The sequence below is a fragment of the Fusarium pseudograminearum genome, chromosome 1, assembly GCF_000303195.2.
Source record: "Fusarium pseudograminearum CS3096 chromosome 1, whole genome shotgun sequence".
NCBI lineage: Eukaryota > Fungi > Ascomycota > Sordariomycetes > Hypocreales > Nectriaceae > Fusarium > Fusarium pseudograminearum.
Window position 1 is genome coordinate 3,147,277 of NC_031951.1, and position 21,034 is coordinate 3,168,310.

General features: G+C 49.2%; 7 protein-coding genes across 7 annotated transcripts, besides 3 other annotated features; 4 read left to right on the plus strand and 3 right to left on the minus strand.

The window, feature by feature from the left end:
* Positions 1-878: 878 nt before the first annotated feature.
* Positions 879-903: a microsatellite.
* Positions 904-1,615: 712 nt separating this feature from the next.
* On the plus strand, positions 1,616-3,505 carry FPSE_01478 (uncharacterized protein; the record flags this gene model as incomplete). The annotated part of the gene is made up of 1 exon (XM_009254598.1): positions 1,616-3,505. The coding sequence occupies one exon, from the start codon at positions 1,616-1,618 to the stop codon at positions 3,503-3,505; it is 1,890 nt and encodes a 629-aa protein (XP_009252873.1).
* A 1,218-nt stretch (positions 3,506-4,723) lies between these two features.
* Positions 4,724-4,748: a microsatellite.
* Positions 4,749-4,833: 85 nt separating this feature from the next.
* On the minus strand, positions 4,834-5,937 carry FPSE_01479 (uncharacterized protein; the record flags this gene model as incomplete). Its single annotated transcript, XM_009254599.1, has 1 exon — positions 4,834-5,937. The coding sequence occupies one exon, from the start codon at positions 5,935-5,937 to the stop codon at positions 4,834-4,836; it is 1,104 nt and encodes a 367-aa protein (XP_009252874.1).
* Positions 5,938-7,931: 1,994 nt separating this feature from the next.
* On the minus strand, positions 7,932-10,005 carry FPSE_01480 (uncharacterized protein; the record flags this gene model as incomplete). Its single annotated transcript, XM_009254600.1, has 3 exons — positions 7,932-8,912; positions 8,961-9,497; positions 9,550-10,005. 3 exons carry the CDS (start codon positions 10,003-10,005, stop codon positions 7,932-7,934), a joined length of 1,974 nt encoding a protein of 657 aa, XP_009252875.1.
* Positions 10,006-11,255: 1,250 nt separating this feature from the next.
* On the minus strand, positions 11,256-12,716 carry FPSE_01481 (uncharacterized protein; the record flags this gene model as incomplete). The annotated part of the gene is made up of 3 exons (XM_009254601.1): positions 11,256-11,543; positions 11,595-12,628; positions 12,683-12,716. 3 exons carry the CDS (start codon positions 12,714-12,716, stop codon positions 11,256-11,258), a joined length of 1,356 nt encoding a protein of 451 aa, XP_009252876.1.
* Positions 12,717-14,531: 1,815 nt separating this feature from the next.
* FPSE_01482 (uncharacterized protein) lies at positions 14,532-15,566 on the plus strand (the record flags this gene model as incomplete). Its single annotated transcript, XM_009254602.1, has 1 exon — positions 14,532-15,566. One exon carries the CDS (start codon positions 14,532-14,534, stop codon positions 15,564-15,566), a length of 1,035 nt encoding a protein of 344 aa, XP_009252877.1.
* A 778-nt stretch (positions 15,567-16,344) lies between these two features.
* On the plus strand, positions 16,345-16,744 carry FPSE_01483 (uncharacterized protein; the record flags this gene model as incomplete). The annotated part of the gene is made up of 2 exons (XM_009254603.1): positions 16,345-16,376; positions 16,426-16,744. 2 exons carry the CDS (start codon positions 16,345-16,347, stop codon positions 16,742-16,744), a joined length of 351 nt encoding a protein of 116 aa, XP_009252878.1.
* A 464-nt stretch (positions 16,745-17,208) lies between these two features.
* Positions 17,209-17,238: a microsatellite.
* A 1,674-nt stretch (positions 17,239-18,912) lies between these two features.
* Positions 18,913-20,585, plus strand: FPSE_01484 (uncharacterized protein; the record flags this gene model as incomplete). Its single annotated transcript, XM_009254604.1, has 2 exons — positions 18,913-19,165; positions 19,216-20,585. The coding sequence occupies 2 exons, from the start codon at positions 18,913-18,915 to the stop codon at positions 20,583-20,585; spliced, it is 1,623 nt and encodes a 540-aa protein (XP_009252879.1).
* Between the last annotated feature and the right edge of the window lie 449 nt (positions 20,586-21,034).

A 21,034-nucleotide genomic window follows, 5' to 3' on the forward strand; every position in this document is an offset into this window, starting at 1 on the left:
CTGCGACAATTAACTGGGAAGATCCCTCCCAAGCAAACGAGCACCACGATTTACGATATCGTGCACATCACGTTTTTTTCTTCTTACAGCACAGTGAGGTACGCAGGGTCTCAGTCGGTTGTTCTCTTGTGCCATTCCATCACATGGTCTCGATCACCTTGGAATCATCAAACCCCTTCTAGAGACCTATCACAGTTGTTTCTTTGGCCAGGGTCCCTGCTCATTATCGCACAACGTACCCTCGACGCCCACTGACCGCTGCTTGACCTATTCCTTGTCACGGACGCTGCTGGTGTTGATTTAGACAAGGGCTTCGCACTAGCCCGTCGCTTGTTGGGGCTTGCTACGCTGCTAAAGTGCTCACCATCGTCAAGGGATTTACCTAGTGGACCTTGAGAAGCTCGTAAGAGCTGTAGAGGCCAAGACACGATCATAAAGTACAACGCAGCGCGTCGAATAGCATTGCATTATATCGTGGCCTATTCTGGTACGAGTCCCGCAGCTCTGTTCCCTGCCCGTGACCTTGGTCAGCCAGAGTTGGAGAAACACAGCAACCTCGAAGCCAGTTGGCATCCAACCAACAAGCATCTGTACAGCTCGACTGCCAGGTACTGTACCTACCTCGACTGCAGCGTTCGCGCCACCCGCTGTTCGCTGTCGACCCACATACACGGTCTTGACCACTGGCCTTGTCACATTTCTCTGCCCTGGCTGAGACTAGACACCAAACGGAAGAGACGTACTGGACCTAGCGAGCCGCCCGTCCATTCCCAGCTGCCCTGCTCCCCACTCACCTCCCGGTTGAGCAACTTGGCTTGCCCGTTCATACATAGCGCACACTCCCGCCCACCACACCCACGTTTACTTGGTTGCTTCTCCCTCCTCCTCCTCCTCCTCCTCCTCATTTCACGACTTCCCCCATTCCAGTCGCTCGTTTGCGCCCAATCCACACTTCGTCTTCTCGCGATTCTTGCATTTTGCGCCGTCTGTCGGTCGCGCAAGCCCAGCCTGTTGATTGCCTGTCTATTCGAATATCGTCAATTTATCAAAGCGCGTTGAACGGGATCTTGCCCACTGTTATTGGTTTGCGATCGGATGTCCACAAATCCCGCGGTGGTGAAAACAACAAAACAGCCAGCACTTCGCAGATGACGACAACAATTTCGACGACGACTCTCGACCGATAGTCATTTTTTCTCGATCACCTACCTGCATTCTACATACCGTGATCAGTACGCGCCCGGATCCTTGTCGAATTTCCTCGTGTTTTCGCACAATCCCCGCGATACTATCGCCAGGCGCACAAAATAAACAATTAAATCGCACACCGTCGCGCTTTCACACTCGACCTGACTCTGAACTCCACGACAGTCAAATTTACCGATCGAAGTCGCCCAGAATCCACACCGAGGACTATTCACCCAATATCGTTCGACTGTCGTGTTACGTCCCGACCAGATCTAAGACACTACTGTCGCATTCCGAAACATCTGTGTCGACTCAATTTGCGCTCGAATCGCTCCGGCTTTCCGTGTTCTTTCTCTCTCAAATATTTATACCGGGACTGCAGACTTTGCGCGACTACGAAGCGCATTCATATCTCTCGTAGTTCACCATGTCGCACTTTCAATCGCTGGCGGCCCCTTGGTCAAGAAGTGCACGCCGTGAAGACATCCCCAGGACACCAGAGCCTAATATGAGTAGCGAAACTCTCCCACCATCGCCACCCCGTCCTCGTTTTCGAATCAAGAGGAGAAATGCGTCCAACCTTAATGCACCAACCGAGCAATTTCTGGCGTCAGTCGCTGCCGCAGACATCCCTATTCCCAGCATCGAGGAGCCTCGCGTGCTTGATGAAGAGATGGAAGAAACACTTTACCCTGTTTCGCACTTTAACGACTTGACGGGGATGCCTTTTACACCACACGAAGCCCCCGGTCGCATGTTTTCGCCCCCCAAGACTCCGGCTCCTGATGCGTTACCGACTCTGTCCACAAAGCAGTACCCAAACTGGTCCATTGACTCTACACTCAGCAGTCTTGACTCCAGCCCTGATTATGAGTCCAGCCGGCCCTCAACTGCTCATTCGACCCACACGAACGCTTCGTTGTTAAGCTACTTTTCTATCAGCTCAGAAGATCTGAGCCAGTGTGTCAGCCCGGAAAATGAGAAGGCAGATGTCATAGATGAAGCATCTACTGCCGACGACAACAGTAAAACCTTGAAGCCAGCCAAGAAGGAGGTTTCAAAAGAAACGATACGAAGAGCGCCTTGGACAAAGCCTATGAACCAGCACTTGTGGTCTACATATATGATGTATCTGCAAGATCCGAAAGTCACCCCCTTCCGTATCGGCAAGAGCGGTATCCCTCCTCATGGGGTCTGCTTGCGCGTTGCTCGCGAGTCAAGAAGGAGCTGGAAAGGATCCAAGGCTCAGGGCAAGGTTGACATCGGAAGTGGCAGCATTACCCCCACACAGGGAGCTGCCGGCCCATATGTCCAGTGGCCGCACACCTGTGCAGCTACCCGAGCCCAACTTCGAGAACTTTGCAAGATGGATGCCAGGTCTAAGACGCGCGGCTCACAGTACAAAGCACCCAGCCCTGCCCCATTTAAGAAATCTGCAGTGCGATATCGGAACCGTCGCGCTGCACCGGCGCGCTCGCCATCAGTCTTCTCTGGTCAAGATATGGCCATCTCGTTGGCAGTTAGCACATCGGACTCCATGCAATTGCATGGCCCTCTCGCTCAATTGACCAACTCGGAACCTGAACCTCGAACTGATGAGCTCTCGTTGCCACCACCAAACAATGAGACTTTGGAGCCGCCAGAGTTAGCTCGCCCACGACTGGCGTCTCCTTTTGGAGCTCGAAGCTATGGGCCTAGTTCGTCAAGCTCGCTACCCTCAAGTTTCGCTGTGGATTCAAAGCTACAGAGACAAACACACACTGGCGGCCCGCGCCGTGGCTTAATGTCACCGGTCCGACTTACACGAAGCCGATCAACCCACAAGCGTCGACCCAACCATTTGGAGACGCGGAAGATTAAGCGACCCAGTCTCGGTTCCGACCTGTGGGTTGACCCAGCCTCGCTTGTTGATCTGTCAGCCACTCAAGACCAATTTACGCCTCAGACTGAGCCTAAGATCAACGCTGACGTCGTTGTCCCACGTAAAAACCTTCAGAAGCTATTCGAAGCTTCACAATACCCGCCTGCTCAAGAGCGGACATTAGCACACCCTTTCGCGGAGATGCCCCCTCGACTAGGTTCCCCTTTCGCGCTTGGAGGATCTAGCTTTTCCTTCCCGAATCGCCTGTCGCATGGGACTGTGCCTGATTCCGATGCTGGTCGTCGGCCCTTTGCTACGGTTCAACAGTCGAGCGACAGCAACACTGGAGGAGTTACCCGTGAATCGCTAGCAAGCCGGCTGGCCTACATTGACGAAAGACTTAAGGATTTCCGCCGCCGAGATAAGCCACGCCGACGATCTGAGTCACCACTCTAACCCCACACGACCGCTTTTTTCTTCTTTGTACATTTGCCCAGACTTTATGTCGCTTGACGAGATTTATGAGTCCACGGACACCCGCACTGCACTTATTGGTCGAATCTTATGATGGGACCACGACCCATTATTTACATGATGCATCTAGACGGCAGTTGTCTATCTGATGATAGTATTTTACCTCCATGGCCCGCCTCCGACTTTTACACTTTGCTTTGCTTTACTTTTCTTATAAGCGGGAAACAACCGCATTTGCTCGATCGTGTTTGCTCATACGCGTTTCGGCTCGACACTCACTCGACACAAACCTGTCAATTTTTTCTTTTGATGCTTTCTCTCGACGAGGGAAAGTGCTTTTTTTGTCAGCAACTCATGATGATATGATGGAACGAACAGCACGCAGGCCAAACAGAGCCTTACCGTTTGCCGTGTTATTTTTTACTTTTGGAGTTGAGTAAAACAGATGCCCCCGTCTGCGGGGGCATCATGATGAGAGACATGATGTACTAGCTTGCGAGCTGGACCACGGTGGGGTACCAGCTTGGATGAATGGCATGATGGAACTTAATATCCATAAAACGAGCAACGATCTGAATGATGAAAAACAAATTTTATAAAATCGGTTCCTATGTGTGAATGACATTATACGTGCGCCCTAATGCAACAGAAAAGTTGACCGCTTGGGATACAAAATATAAACATAGCAAGTCAGTTTATGCTACCTAGACCATGATTTTGGACCATTTATTTCTATACTCTTAAAGCTTCGAGGGTATGTTTTCTGCTATCCATTATATGTACGCGATGAGCAAGGTGATATTTATGTAAAAGAGTCCATGGTCTTTTATTGTGTATTCTGACAGGTTTACTTCTTGTAATGTACATTAAATACTAATTTACAGAGAATATTATCATGCTATGAGACTCGCTTGTCTGTCAGCCCTCTCCGGGAGAACCGAGTAATTTGTAGACGGGAAAAGAAAATATGTAGGAAAACCGGTAGAACAACCAGTATCGTCGACTGACGAAGGCCCATGTCACAGACATGAGGCGTTTGTGTTAAAAGGGCCCTGAACTTCCCAACGCCAAGCGTCATTGACTTGCTCGACAGGAAAGGGATGTCGATCTAAGTAAGCTCTTCACCGTGTTTCGTTTCAGTGGAGAGATACTCAGACATCATTCCTGGAGTCACACTCGGTGTGCCTTGGACCAACAGGGTGATGATGATGATGATGATGATGATCAAGTCGATCGAAGTTTCACCACCAGCCAGCCCCCTTGTCAGATTGACCTTTCTGTTACTGTTTTCAGAGAGATTCTTTCTCCCTTCATGATTTGAGCGTGCTTGAGATCGATCTCACATGCTTTATCGCCTTCGAAATCTCGTCATCGTCATCCTCTTCGATATCCGAGTCTGTTGGCCCTGAAAAGAGCGGCCTGGGGACAACGTCGCGATACTTCCGGTTGGGAGCAGAGAGTCCGGTAGACTCTGGACTTCGCTCTTTGGACTGTCGGCGAACACGGTAGTGTTTTGTTGAACCAGACTCATGAGGGCATCGGCGCTCGCCGACACTTGATCGATGTGAGTGAAATGAACATTGACGGAACCCAAAGGCACGCTCATCATTGCGGAGACGGTTGGCTGGAATGCGCAGCTGTGGGTTCTTGAAGCGAATATCAAGCCCAGAAAGTCGCATCTTCTCCATGTGGATGTCGTAGTCAGCAGCAAATTCTGGGAGCTGTTCAAGCAGATCGCTGAATCGAGTGGGTTCCGAGGTCGCAGATTCTTCTTGAGGGTCAAATGTCAGACGCGGTCCGCCAGTGAAAGAGAATGCAACCATTGCAACAGCCCATCGTCGGAGTCGAATGGCAGCAAGGTCCTCGCATTCGGTGTAAAGGAATCTAATAAGTCCCGAGGGAACATCCCAGTCGCAGCGGAGGTAGAGGTCTTGGATGGCGTCCATGGCAAGGTCTTGGAGGCGATAGAGACCAAGGCGAGATGCAAAGAGATGCAGCCGAATCAGACACCAGTGAATATCCTGACAGGTCTCAGGGCCGGCATCGTAAGCATTTGAGATCATCTCCTCGAGGTGTGGACGAAAACGGAGGCCCAGGTGAACCCAATCAACAAAGAGACTGAACATAGAAGACGATTCGCGGGGGAGCCATAATGAGATCGATTTCGAGCTTGACGGGTCACCGAACCGCTCAGCAAAGAATGGCGAGGTAGCGCATATCAGTCGCTTATTGACCTTGAAGCGATGTTGCTTGGGGCCAATAAGCAATGTTGCCATTGGCTCTGGTGGAGGTTGTGAATGCGCAGGCGATGGCATCGGCGAAGATATCGTTGACTTTTGCGATGAACCGGTATTCAGACGGCTATGGCTGTCTATGAAACGGCCAAAGCTGGAGGGACTGAAGAGAGGAGCCATGATCGTCACAGACGTTTCTGGGCAGCGTTGATAATAGGGTATAAGAGTTTCAGCAGAGGACGAGACCCAAGAAGAAACAAAAACAGAAGGAGAAAGAGGGTGTTGAGGGAGTAGAAACAAATATAAAACTAAACCAGACTATGCGCAGAAGGAGAGGTGCTGGGCCGGCCAGTTGTGAGCAAAAACAAACCAAGGGGAGAAGTTGAAACTGAAGAACCGTCACATGGAGTGGCTCATGGGAGGATTATCAACCCATCTGGGGAGAAGAAAAAGACGTTCTCTGACAGTTCTCGCTTGAGCCCCTGGCAGGAAGCGCAAGGATGTAGAAAGTTGACCAATGATAGCGCCACCACCAGCACCAAAGTTGGCTGTTAGCGGGTTTCAAGGCGATCATTTGGGGCACGTCCTAGCCTTGTAGGCTTCTAGCGTTCCAGGCCTCCTGGTGGCGACAGCTCAAAGACCCTTGGCCGGTTTCAAAATGTTGGATCCAAAACGGACCCTACCCTGGTTGCGGATAATCCATCCACTCAGAATGAAGGCCCTTGCATCACCATCGACGCTTGTCACACTTGCGCACCGACCGCATCTGCATCTGCACAGCGCTTCCGGCCATCATAGGTCGGAGTTCCTGGCCTCCGCATCCGCTTAGGCGCCTGGCTAGCCAGTTGAATGACGAGATAGGGATGAGAAGGGAAAGACTCCTGAAGGAGGCGAACGTGGATCGACTTTGTTTACCTGCGGTAACTTCGCGTGGCCATCTGCTAACCCTATCTTATTCCTACGTCGAATCGTATCGGACAATCGGAAGTCTTGGCCTTGCTCGACAAGGTTGAACCGGAGATTCTTTGCGAAGCGCGCCCCACGAAAGGGTGAATGGCTGACATAGGAGGAAATGAGGTGAGAGGCTTTGGTTGTCATGAGTAATGCGACACAGCGCCGTCATGATACGAAAATAACCAGACTTGGAACAAAGATGGGATACAAAAATAAGAGCAATACAAATAATTTGTTTCTAAAAGGAAATGCTTCTTTACTTCTTTGTCTCTATGACTGTTTCGAACAAGGCTTTTGTTACCATAGAGTATGAACGGTTCAACAAGGCCGTGCTGGAAAAACCTCCACTAAACATACCCTTGTCGTTCGCTTTACACCAAAACCAGAACGGGGATGCTCCTTCCCGCCCACGTTTTCTTAGTTAGGTACTATTAAGGTAAGCACGGCATGTCAGCTTGTCACCTGGCGGTTGCGGAAGGCACGAGCTTGAAGGCCTGTCATGCCTGTCTCTTCGTCTTGCCTGAAACATCAATCGCATGTTCCGATATTGACACTTGAACCTGTTGATGATATCATGATTGCAAACAGCGATGACCGACTGTTATTTGAGTGTTCATGGGCCCATATACACATACTCTAATGTGTATGCTATCATACTATGAAACAGTTACGGTCTTAACTAGCATCGCTGGGTAGCAGGAAACTTTGATAAGTCAAACACCTGTAATTTTCCATCCCATAATGGCACTGTCCTCACGTTTCAACACCTGTCACGCGTCCAAGACCTCGCAAAATCACCACGTAAGCTAAGTTCATTTGATACTCATTGAGTCCAAGCTACCATCCTATCTGTCTTGGTGCGTAGATGCGCAGCGAGATGAATGCACCCGAGGCTGTCGGGTGATGAACTGCGACGAGTTCAATCGAGCATGCAGATATATAGTGCCGGGGATCAAACTCCAAAACTTAGTTTTTACGGCAGCACCTCTGCTACAAACCGTTTCACCTTTCCCATGTTGGCCCGTTGGTTTTCCCATCAATGACCAGATTCCAATCGACCAGCTTTTTGTTTACCGATCCCCATCAAGACCTTAATTTAACTCCTTTTCCCAATGGATGCTCCAAAACTTGGTGCCTTGATGCTTCCATGCTTCAATGTACGGGGTATCAAATCAGAAAAACCCAAACGCCGTGCCCATGCTTATTATTAGTTCGCGAAATTAGTTGAGAGTGGCCGGAATGTCGCCATCGTCGCTGTCACTGTCACTATCGCTGTCCGTATCAGAGTCGTCCTCGTCAATTGACATGGGATCCTCCTGAGTCCCCACGTGTACTCCAATCCGCTTTGAAGACCAAGCTGGTCTGGTGGCGGACGGCTTCTGGGGTGTGTACCGTGGCTGAGGTGGATTCAGATGCGCTGTGGGATCAGTAAGCTCCGCAGTCGCTTGTGATCCAGATAAACCACCACCCATCTCTGCCCTGGAGACTCTCTTCTGTGGAGGTTCGAGGTTGCCATTCACTCCACTTGCTGATGCTTCCATATCATCTGTCCGGGGCCTCTTATTTGGACGAGATTCGTGATCAGGAACAGGAGTTCCATTTGTCGGCGTTCCTGCACCGCCTTGACTGTTGAAAAGTCTATTCTCCTCGGCCTCAATCTCCTCTCGAGTGCGTCTCTCGCGGAGACGAATGCCGAACTTCTTGCGGGTCGTGCTTTGTTTTGTGTTGTAAGAATTCTTCAGGCCCGCCAGACGCTTTGATCTCTCCGGCTCGTCGAGAAGCGCGGCCTCTCTCATGAGGCCCCCGTATTTCTCTTCGGCAGTCTTCATGATTGCGTTGAATTCTCTGTACTTATCGGGGGTAAGATGCGCATACGGATCGCGTTGAGTGCTTGATGGCTGGGATGACGTCGGCGTGGCCAAAGCTGCATGATGCTCCCTTGACGGTGCTTTTTCTCGACCCCGGGGAGTCATCAATGAATGAGCAGCACGGTAATGTGCACTCCTTCCATGTGTGCGAAAGTGCTCAATTAGATCGATCATCTTCTGGCAAGTATCTGCAGTACGCGGTCCGCAGACCTCAGACTTCTCGTGATACAGTATCCCGCCATTACTGCCGAACCTGCAGCCACAAAGGACGCATATGTCTCTTCCAGGCTGGTCGGTCGGATGAACCTTGTAGCAAGCGTTCTTCTTCTTATGCTGTCTCTTGTTAGAAACAAAATTGCGAATTTAACTAAACGAACTCACGTAGTTAAGGGCCGTTTCGGAGGCACACGGCCAACCACAATTGCACCACACGATTTCTGGCGGACCCATAGGAAGGTCGTCGAGCGACGAAACCTTTGGCGGTGGTGCCCGAGCGAATGGCTGAGGCTGAGGTTGTTGCAGCTGCTGTGAAGGAATAGGTTGAGGCTGGTAATGCTTCATACGCATTGTGTCATTTCCGGGAGGTATCGTAGATGACGTGAGTACCGAGTGCATAGATGGAATAACTTGTTCATCATGCTCCCGAACAATGTCCCGGACATTGTAGCCTAGACGCTCAGCGCGTGCCAAGGCGTTAACAAGCTGCCGTGCCGATACTGTCTCAAGGCGCCTGGCAAGAACCCTATCTAGGAAATCTGGACTGGCACGAGAAATGATCGAGTCCGCCAGCTCGTCAATATCAGTAGAGCTGAGATGGCCCACGAGCTCGTGCTTTGCGTTTTGGACAAGATTAGCCCCAAACTCCTTGACAGCATTGCCAACGGTCTCGGGAGATGCTTGGTGCATAGTCGCATTCAGCTGGCGGGGGGTGGTTAGTAACGTTTACCATGATTGCGAGGAGTCAACTAACCAAAAAAGCAATGTGATACTGTGAACCCAAAAGGGACTTTTCCCATTTGTCACGAATGACATGTCGAACGACTGACGCAGGTGCCCTGTCAATCAAAGCAACCAAGGCCTGGTAAGTACCCACGGATTGAGTCTGCTGCGGATTGCCTTGTGCTGATGGTGACAGGTGCCCTCGCAAAGGAGTTGGTGCAACATTTCCATTCTGCATTGCGGGTGGCTGTGAATGTCCCTGATACAATGTACCTGGCTGCACGGGTGGTGAGTGATGCTGTTGAGAGGGGATTAAAGGACTCGATTGTGCTGGCGAAGCACTGGGTGCTTGCCTCTGGGGCGCTACGTAGGTCGGCAACGGTATCGGAGTTTGTGAATGGGTATATGGATGCGCAGCTTGCGCAGGACTTTTTGTGCCGTAGATGCCATTTTCCATATGTGCGGTAGGCACAGCATTCGCCGCCATGTTCCTTTTCTGGGATTCCTCCGAGACAAACCTAGCAAATGTGTCGTTCTGCTCTTTGCTCTCAGCTGATGTCCCTGAATTTCGAAAGGATGCAAAAGTCTATCCAGAGCTGTTGATGATGTTGATAAATCAGGTATCGTCATTGGTTGTGATGTGATGAATAGAAAAAGGGACTTCCCTGATGACCAGGGTATTAAAGATTAAAAAGGGGAGACGAGATGGATGATAAGCCGAGCAGCAGCAAACAAGTGAGTGAGTGAGTGTTCTCACGATCGCATGAAATTCGTCGCGCCTTCCTTTCTTGATATCTTCGAGACGCGTTCAGGCACTTGCTTGCGCGCTAGCGGGGCTTAGCAAGTTAGTGGGTGCTCCGTTGTTCAGAATGCGCCAAGGGCGTGGAAGAAATAAGCAGGGTTGCACTTTTTTGGGGTAGCTGCTTAATTTATAACGATTCACTAGCGCGTAATTAACACTAGCGTGATTCAGAGTTCAGTGCACTTTAGCAGTGTGGGTGCCTCAAATCTCAGGCCTCAAAAGCTTAGAAGCTAAGAAAGCTAATAAGACTAACAAAACACTTATAAAAAAGTGCAGATTAATAGTAACAATTACATACTCTGTACATTAGTGCCGTATCAACTGAGCAAGTTCGGTAGCGGGCGCCACAGTAAGCTAGCCCAAAGAACGGTTATATTATGCAGATCTTCCTTATCGATATCAGACTGGCCAGCTAAAAATGCTCCAAAATGGAGAGTCGCATCTACAAGAGGTTAACTTAAAGTGGCGCCCGCTACCGAACTTGCTCAGTTGATGCGGTATACCTATTATAGAGTTTAGACGGGCTGCTTTATTAATTGCATGAAGTTTATTTAAACAGGCTACCCACAGTAATATGTGCGCTCTGTAAACTCCTTTTCAACTTGTATAAACGTAAGCTATTAATGGCAGCATTATTTATTAGCCCAATAAGCTTCTGCACTCGGCATAACCAATAGCATTTGTAAGTATTCTATGAATACACACGGGCCAATTTAATAGAAATAAATTATCATAACTCTTGGTTCAATTCATACGTTGGTATCTTAATCCATACTCCATAGAGGCCGTCAAAACTCATCCATTCTGTCAAAGTGTCATGAAGCCCCAAACGCCTGATCATAACAGTGAGCGTCGGCTGTGAAACCCAGTTTGCATCTCGTAACCATCTAATATGCTGTGTCCCTCTTCCAATCTCTTTTTTCCGCGCTGGACTTTTAGTAAGGTTCGCCAATCGCTGCCAGCAATGTCTTTCTGTAGTCACCCGAAGTCTCGCCATAGATGCGTTTGCCGAGACTCTTGCCATAACGTTGCTGGTAGGCGCCCTTTACGTTGTTCAGGGTGTTGCGATCCCAATGGTAACGGATGGTTCGGGATACGAGAAGGTGATCCTTTGTTCCCATGCCAGCCATTGAGTCTTCGAGCAGCTTGGCTGCATGCATGTATTTGTCTGTTGCATTGCGCAATTGGAAGAGGAGAGCGTCCTCCATGTGGCCAGAGAATTCCTGCTTCAAATTAGTCAAGATGGCTCGATCAAGGTATGAGATGTGACTTACGCTCTTGATGACCCTTTCTAGGTCCTTGTTGAACTTTTGCTTGTAGGTGTGTGCGATGGCACGGATTTGGTTGTCGTTTCTTGTACTCATAATACTGCACACAAGAATCTCGTCCGTACCCATCTTGCCCTCGGTGGCCTTGTAGATTTGCATGACATCGTCGTCGACTTGTCGGGGGTCGACCGGTGCGGCGTCCTCGGCCCTAGTAGCACCCAGAACAATCATGAAGTGTCGCTCAGTCTTCATGCTCAAATCGCCCTTGACTACATCCTCGAGCTTGTCATGGAAAGTGTGGTAGTACGCGCTCTTAATGGCCTTGAGATCCGCGTTTGATCGCCCGAGCAGAACATCGTTTAACACAACTTCCTTTGTTCCGGGACCAGACATGGCGTCGTGTAGAGCGTGAACATCGGACAGGAGCGGGCCGCGAGCTAGCGAAACCAAAGCCTTCTCAAACCAGGAACTAGTCTCGCTCTGGATATCAGCAATTAGATTGCGACGGTGCTTGCGCTCGTATGCTTGTCGAATTGTGTCAACCTGCAGAGGATCCTTGTTTGAAAGAATGGCGATTAATGCCTTCTCATCCGTACCAAAGCCCTTCATGGACTTTCGCAGACCGTCAGCATCGGGTTCGCCATTCCATTGGATGATCTGAGGTGGTCCGTAGCCGAGTGAGGGAGGAGTAGGCTGGACTGGTGGTGCACTGTACTGCTGAGGAGGAGGCGCGCCGTACTGTCCTGGTGGAGGACCTGGAGGCGCAGGAGAATGATGGCCATACGGCTGTTGTTGAGGAGGGGGACCTCCATAATGGCCTTGTGGAGGTCCAGGAGGTGCGCCGTAGTGCTGTGGAGGAGGCTGTTGCTGGTAGCCGCCATAGGGTTGCTGAGGCGGAGGCCCGCCTTGAGGAGGATAGTGACCCTGAGGTTGCTGATATCCGCCTTGCTGGGGAGGATACTGCCCAGGAGGAGGTTGTTGATAACCGCCATATGGTTGTTGAGGTGGGGGATGACCATAACCTTGAGGCGGCGGCGGTTCTAGAGGCGTTCAAGTCAGAGTTATTGTCGCAAAGTGTATATATTAGTACTTACGGCCGTAGGGAGCACCATAACCTTGGTAAGACATAGCGCTAAAACTGTTTATATGTGTATATGAGTTTGTATGTAATATGGGATGTTAATGTTAATGTTCTACTGCGGGGTGATGTCAGGGAAACGAATTGGCTTTTATAAGCGGAGTAGGTGGACGGAAAGAAAGTGACAGAGTAGAAACGTGGAAGCTGAGCCCAAAGTGGCACACGGGTCTCTCTTATTAATACCTAAGCTCCGGTACAGGATAAGAGCTGATTATCTTCCGGGCTTAAAAAAAAGAGACGCGCCTGCATAGCTCAGCCTTGGAGGCGCTGCACTACTACATTAATGATGGCGATCCAAGTGGGCTGAGAGGCGGAGCATCAGCAACAGCCAAGTCCGAAGGATCGAGTGGAAACGTCATTTGCACCACACAAATGTTGTTAATGAGTCTTTGCCCCCAGTTTTCAATAGCCTTATGAGGGGCACTTTTAATTAACGTCTGGTCAGTGCTGCCGAGACTCACTCGCTCGTCTGTCGTGCAGGACACGAGCATGCAAGCCTTAGAATGACAGGACAACAGAAGCAGAAGCAACAATGCCTGACCCGCTTCTGCAGCATGGGAACCCAGACTTTGGACGATAGATAAATGCGGAGTTGTTTCTAACATACTCCCGGTAGAACGGCAACCATTCGAGGCTGAGTGTTGACATTGCGTGGGGAAACAAGAAGCTGCCAAGCTTGCCAGTCGTCATCACATCCATCACACGCTCCGAGGAAACTGTCAGTGGTCACGAGTCGTCTTCTGTTTGTCCAGCTCTGCTCAGCTCTGCAAGAGTGGCGTTTGATGAATGGATTTCCGAAGTCAAGGGATTGGAACTGGGAACTCGTCAATGTCTGATTCTACATATATCCTTCATATCGCTGTATGCAATGAGAGAATACTTAACAATTTAACTTACACCTTTGACATTAGTAATCTGTCTCAAGAATGGTTATGATCTCATAGAATGAATGATTCCCAAAAGTCTCTTCATTAAGAACCTTGATTCTTAGAGGTTACCGCATTTGGACGGACCCAGTAGCCACATCGCGAGGCACGGAGCGCCACTCCACAGCCACAAACGCGCAAGACGACTTATCATCATTTCTACCTGAAGTAGGACACCGACAAATGGGACGTACAGAAGGGAAAAGAACAAACCAGTCTAACTCGACATCGGCAGTTTTACTAGCAACCTCTACTTATTGATCACCATTTCGGAGAGCCCCTCACATGCCTTTGCGACCCAGGCACGGATGCTACCAAGATTAACGTCGGCCCATGTCACTGAACACTCAACCAATCGGAGCTCTTCGTCAGCCGTAGCGGGTGGTTGGTGAACCTCGCTCGCTACAACCCGCCTGGTCCGTCAACGTTCGAGCCCCCAAAAGCACCCGATTGTTCCTGGATGTTAGTGCGTCCCAACCACCACAAATTCACGTATTAGGCATTTGGCTACTGCCGAAGTAGGGAGCACAAAGTTCACCAGCCATCTCAATTGTAACGGAATGACTGCCCTTAATAAAACTACATTCTCTCTTCGCAAGTGGCCAGGCTATTCTATCTTTTACTCTCTCTCGTGAATCAATAATTACCTTGTCTCTCATTCTTATTAGCGACCTACAGTAAAGCGTGCTTGTGAATCACTCCCTATCAATGGTCACTTGTTAGTTGCCAGTGCCAGCAGCTGCAAGCACCTAAAAAACAAAACCACAACCGAGCACAGCAATCACTCATTCTCTTCACTGCACTTTTTTCGGCCCCCCTCTCTGGATCGGAGAAACAAACAAACACACAAATCATCTTTGGCAAAATAGCCTCGACAAGATGCGCGGATACATCCCCCTTCTACTGGCTCTTTCTGCCTCTTGCACAACCGTTACTGCGCTCCCCAAGCCCAGAATTCAACTTCGCGATGATGCAAGCAGGCCCAAATACTCAGTTGTACCTCTGGAGCCTGGTGACGATGATCCCTCCTCAGATGGCGGAGACGGAAATGGCGACAGTGGCAGTGGCAGCGAGAATGGGAGCGGTAGCGGAGATGACAATGGAGATGATGTCGTGACAGTCATTCAAACAGTGGTTCAGACACAAAAGCCCGTCACTCAGGTCATCACGCAAACAGAGAAGCCTAGCATCATTACAGTGCCTGGAAAGACTGTCACTAAGGCTGTTCCCACCACTGTCTCCATCATCAACCTGGATGATCAGCCATTTGTTACCCAGACAGTCACTGTTTCTCACACCAGTGCGTCCGCGTCCAAGAAGTCGGAAGAGCCGACAGCCACAGAGGAGCCAGAAACTGCCGAAAGTGAAGCGGCGACGACGGCTCAAGAACCATCCGATTCTTTGACTTCTGCTACCGCCCCAGGCGTGACCTCCCAGCCTCAACCCAATCCCCAACCACAGCCTCAACCTCAGCCAGAGCCAGAGCCAGAGCCATCTACCATCGTCGAACCTGTTCAGAGCATCGAAACATCAGCAACATCTGAGACCCAATCTGCAGTCATTGAAACCGTCACCGTAACTCTGACTTCTTCATCAAGCGAAAGCTGGTCGGCGACTCAAGCCCCAGAGAGCATTGCAGCTCCTTCATTGGACTCCTCAGTGGCACCTATTCCACCGCAAGAGACCTTTGTTCCCGACCCTGCTAGCAACCAGGGCGAATCCTGGTCTTCTGCCACGGCACCCTACGAACCCCCGGTCGTGCCCACGACTCTTCTTACATCTTGCATCACTACCACCACTACCTCAGTCTACCAACACATCACCCCTGAACCAAACCCTTCTTTAAACACACATGATAATGGAGCATGGCACACTACTTACCCGGCCTGGAGCGACAATGATTTGGCAATGTGATTTTACACAGCGTGCAGAGAACAAGCTCTGAGTTTCTAATGAAGGGCATATGTTTGCGAGAGGACAGAAGGAAAAAGGCAATCAAGGCAGCATGTCGAACAGGAAATGCATTAAGCATGGTATAGCACGGCATTATGAGAACCCCTTTTGGTTTTAGAGATCGGGCGCAGGACATATAGATCAAGCAAGCGATGGAGGCGACGGACCAAGCGCTGGACGTATTGCCATATGTAATGAGCAATAATCGATTAATTCACATGGATCCCCTTTTAATTTTCAGGCTACTGATGAACAAAGCGAGAGGCTTGGATGATTTTTTTCTAAATTAAATGAACCCCCTGCTTGAATAATAACAACCTGGCGCAGAATATGACCGTTCGTTATAGTGTATTATTTTTGATTGTTGTTGAAATGATATATCATACAATAGCCTGTAGAAGAGGTGGCGTCAACAAAGCAGGACAGTTTTGCTAATGCATTCTGACACAGGAACAAACAAAGGCTCATTCAGCCATGAGAGAAGAATTCTCACGGTATGATAGATGATATTAGAAATGGAAGACTCAGAGAGTGCCCCCAAGACTAACATTTTAAGATAAATACCTGGCACTTCCATGGGAGTAAATGTTCAACTCGGCCATTCATTTCATTCTCTAAACTGTAAGCCTGGTGCAAGCAGTCGAGCAAGTTATTGTCACAAATTCACCACTTCGTCACACCCGTCTTTACTCTTGAGCTTCGTATTGCATTCTCAACAGAACTGTTCGATTCGATCCCAATGTTTGACCATCTCTCTACAAACTCAAAACTGTTCGTGCTCCCATATTCCACACCCTAATAGCTACTAACAAGTCTATAGAAACATCTCAAACCACACACTTCACGCTTCTAAAGCTCCCATCATGGACTCCTCCATCAACCCTTTCACCGGCACGGCCAACGACCCAAACAGCCACTCCAACTTTTTGGCCAACAAGAACTCCAGCCGCAACGAGGCTGTCATCATGGGCGGAGTCATGATCGGCGCTATCGTCTTTGTCGTGCTCGTTGGTGTAGGCTGCATGTTTTATCGGCAGCGGGCTCGGAAGATGAAGGCTCAGCAGAGCAAGGACGTTGACGATGATGGGCGGTCTGTTTGCTGGGTCCTAGGGGACCAAGTTTACAATTCTGAATACTAGTTCTATCAAGGGTATCACTACGAAGGTTCAAGACTACGGCATATGGGGCAAACTGTGGGATGGAATGGGGATGCTGAGTTAAGACTTCTGTTTGTCCAGGCTGGACAACTATTTTATTTCATTCTTGAGGCGGCAGGCTTTTTCGAAGTTATTTGAATCTACACTCATTTTTTCCTTTTGGTCTTTATTTTTAAGTACTTGCTTGAGATTGAGTACTTGTTGGATGTCGTAATTGATCTTGTCAAACAAAGTGGTTTCCGACTTGTTATACAGGGGTGCAATACAAGGTACCGAACCATGATTATTGGTCAATCGGGCTATTGGATCTCAGACATGCATACACCTCGAATTCGGCAGATATTGCTTGCCTTGTTCTTGATTGGTTTATAAACTGCCACAATATGTAGTCAAACTCGTATGTGCACAAGTTGCAACATTGAATCACACACAATAAGCAGAGCCCAACTTGGCTCGACTCGACTCGACTCAATTCGTCCAGTTTCCTCACTCTGCAAGCCTCATCACCGCAATGATTTAGTGTGACAAGGGGGCCTCGAGCCTCGTTCCTGCAGAACCCATCTCTCCCCCATCCAATTCTCGCTTCCAGTCTTGCTCCAATGAGACTGATACACGTCCAGAACATGACCCACGCTGGGCACCGATACTTGACTGCGCCAAGTGAAGTGATACGATGCGAGGTGAGGCGGTATGTGAAAAAAGAAAGGAGAAGTAGGTTTATAAATATTGGTATATCAGAACAGAGTGTAACTACCTACTATTCAACGCTCTACTATCTATTATTCTCTACAGTTGATTCTTTTGGACGCCAAATTGACTAAGAGTCTGCTTCCCCACAACGCCGGCCCCATCTTTGTCTCCGTCTCCGGCTCCGATCCCGAAAAGGCCCATTTTAACGGGAGATCAACCTCACAATGCGTCCTTCATTTATTCTCCAACTGCCCACAACAATAGCAATGGCTATGATGCTCTTCTCATGTCTCGTCCTGGCATCACCAAACTCTGACGGCAAATTAATTCAACGCGACGAAGAAGAAGGCTCAGGATGCAGCACAGAAGGTCAATGGCACTGTATGACCAATTCATTCCAAAGATGTGCCCAAGGCCACTGGTCCATGAAAATGAACATGGCTGAAGGGACGAAATGTGTGCCAGCAGGTTATACAGATGACTATAATTTCCGCATTGAGCATGAGGGAAAGGATGACGACAATGGTGATAACCGAAGTGATGAAAATCGGAGTAATAGCGGTACAAGTCTTGGAGCATGGAATTCGAACACCGTTATGGCAGTCGTAGCTATTTCGTCGTTATGGGCTGCTTTAGGAGTTATTGTATAGTGTATCTAGGTATCAGGGTTTATTAGTACTTGAGGCAAGAGACTTGGATTTACGCATATCATGATAGAGTGCATGTACTCATGGAGAGAAATACAAAGGAATAGCTACAACACCAAAGAGTTCCAAACGAACAACTTAATGTCCAGAGGTCATCAGCCTGATTACCTTCCTTTGCCCTGGGAAATTTCTCATTGTTCGTCAAGTAACCCTTGCATTATACACGGTTGCCCGTTTTTATTACTTCTGGTATAACAATAGGAATGGAAATCTTCACAGGCATAGGGTAGGAAAACTTCCCAACTCTCATGGCAGCACGTGAGGCAGTTCATGACCTCGTCTAGAGGATAGCAGAGAACCCAAGACCCAAGCTTAGGGTACAAAAGACAAACAGTCTAAGATGGCATAAAGTGGTTACATTATTTTATTTCTTAGGTAGGCAGGTAGTATCAAGATTTCGGCAAACTCGGCCGAGACTTGGCTAATTGTATTCTCCGCGATTACCAGAGAAGGAAATAACAAAGACAGTTCCGCGTGGACGGTAATTATCAGTTTCAAGGGTTTCGTCGTTTCTTAGTTTCTCCTCCAATCGTAGTCTCTGTTTCATATATCTGAGGTTACAAGGACCAACTCCAAAGCCCGTTATTACTGGTCCCCATACGCTAATACTACTCTACATAGTAGCTAGTACCTATTCATGAACAGATGACTTCTTCTTGGGGTTGACCTTCATTTATTCCTTTTGCAATCACTCTTTTATCCTGTATTTCTGTTTTTATCTTCTCTTGACCTCTCGATCTGGAAATCGCAGAAATGGTCAACTTCAAGTATCTTGGCGCTCTTGTTAGCGCCGCTCCGGCTCTGGCAGCCTTTGGTGTCACCACCAGTGGGAATAACCTCATCGTTGACTCTGGCAACTCCAACGGCTTTTCAGTCTCTGTCAGCAAGTCTGACTGCTCAATCAACTCTATCAAGTACCGTGGTAGCGAGTACCAGTACAAGTCTCAGACTTCTCATATCGCATCTGGCCTGGGATCAGCCAGTGTCCAGTCCACCGTGCTCAACAGTGAGTACTTACTCCTAGTCGTGTAACAGACAAAAGCCTAACCAGACCAGACAAGTACATCAAGGTCACTTGCACCGCCAAGTCGGGCGACTTTGACCTGACTCATTACTACGTTGTTCAGAACGGCCAGAGCAATGTCTACATGGCCACCGACACAAAATCCGAGCCCAAGATCGGTGAGCTTCGCTACATTGCTCGTCTGGATCGCTCTCTGCTGCCCAACGAGATCCCCTTTGGCGAAGCCTCCAACACGTCTGGTGGTTCAGCCATCGAGGGCTCTGATGTCTTCAACGTCAATGGCCAGACCCGCTCCAAGTTCTACTCGTCTCAGCGCTTCATCGACAACGACGTCTGGTGCTTCCAGAGCAGCGGCAAGGACGTCCACGCTTGCATGGTCACTCACGCCTCGCGCTCGTACGAGAAGAGCTCTGGCGGTCCTTTCTTCCGTGATATCAACAGCAACAACAATGGTGACTTTAGCGCTCTCACCTTTTACATGAACTCGGGTCACGTTCAAACCGAAGATTTCCGCCAGGGTTTCCACGGCCCCTACGCCTTGTCTTTTTCCCGCTCTGGTGTCCCCAAGGCCAAAGATGTTGACATGACCTTTTTCAATGACCTTTCTATCCCTGGCTACACTGCCGACTCGTCTCGTGGTCGGGTCAGCGGTACTGCTACTGGTGTCCAGTCTGGGTTCCAGGGTACTGTTCACTGGTTCAACAAGGATTTCCAATACTGGGCTTATACTTCATCCAACGGTGCTTTCACTTCTCCCTTCATGGTCCCCGGTACTTACACCCAGGTTCTCTATCAGGGTGAGCTCAAGGTCGCTTCCAAGAGCGTGAGCGTCTCCGCTGGTGGTACTGCATCTTCTTCCATTGCTGCCAACTCCGACATCACAACTGGAAAGCACACCTCTGTCTTCCGCATTGGTAACTGGGACGGTCAGCCTACGGGTTTCCGTAACGCTGATAAGCAGCTGCGCATGCACCCCAGCGACAAGCGCATGTCCAGCTGGGGTCCTCTGACATACACCGTCGGCTCCAGCTCGGTCGGAGACTTCCCCATGGCCATCTTCAAGGCCGCCAACAGTCCTGTTACCATCAAATTCAATCTTCCTTCTGCTATCTCGGGCCAGGCAACCCTCCGTATTGGTACCACTCTTGCCTTTGCCAGTGGCCGACCTCAAGTCACCGTCGGCAGCTTCAAGAAGGCCTTTGACGCGCCAACCAAGATTGACTCACGAGGTGTCACTCGCGGAGCGTACCGTGGCCATGGCGAGGTGTATGATGCTGTTATTCCTGCTGGTACGCTGAAGCAAGGATCCAACACTATCACCATTGAAGTCATCTCTGGTAGCTCTGGTGCTGACTTCCTGAGCCCCAACTTTATCTTTGATGCCGTTGAGCTATTTTACTAGATTGCTTTGTTATTCAGAAACAAAGCCGTCAATAACTTCGACTACATAAATCCTTTCATGTAAATATTTTCAAACAAGAGATTGGACATACAGAGCCATATAAATGAATTTCAAGGCCATATATTTATTTTGTACATATGTGGCCCCCTATCCACTTGATGTTGCGAGTGAGTGACATGTCCACGTCATAAGGTCGAACTAGAACTTTTTAAGCTTAACACTATTACATATCATGGAAGTTCAAGTCTACTGTACAATTAATCATGAGGTCGGACTTAACATAGATGCGGAGTTTGTGCTGGTTGTGCATTCCAGTGGCTGATATCAGCCAGTTTTGTTAGTACTAAACTTTAGTTACCTTGGTAATAACACTATATAGACGAATACCACTAACAAAAGTGGACTGAAGACATTCTGCGGACATTAGAGCTACCTCCATAAAGCTTCAG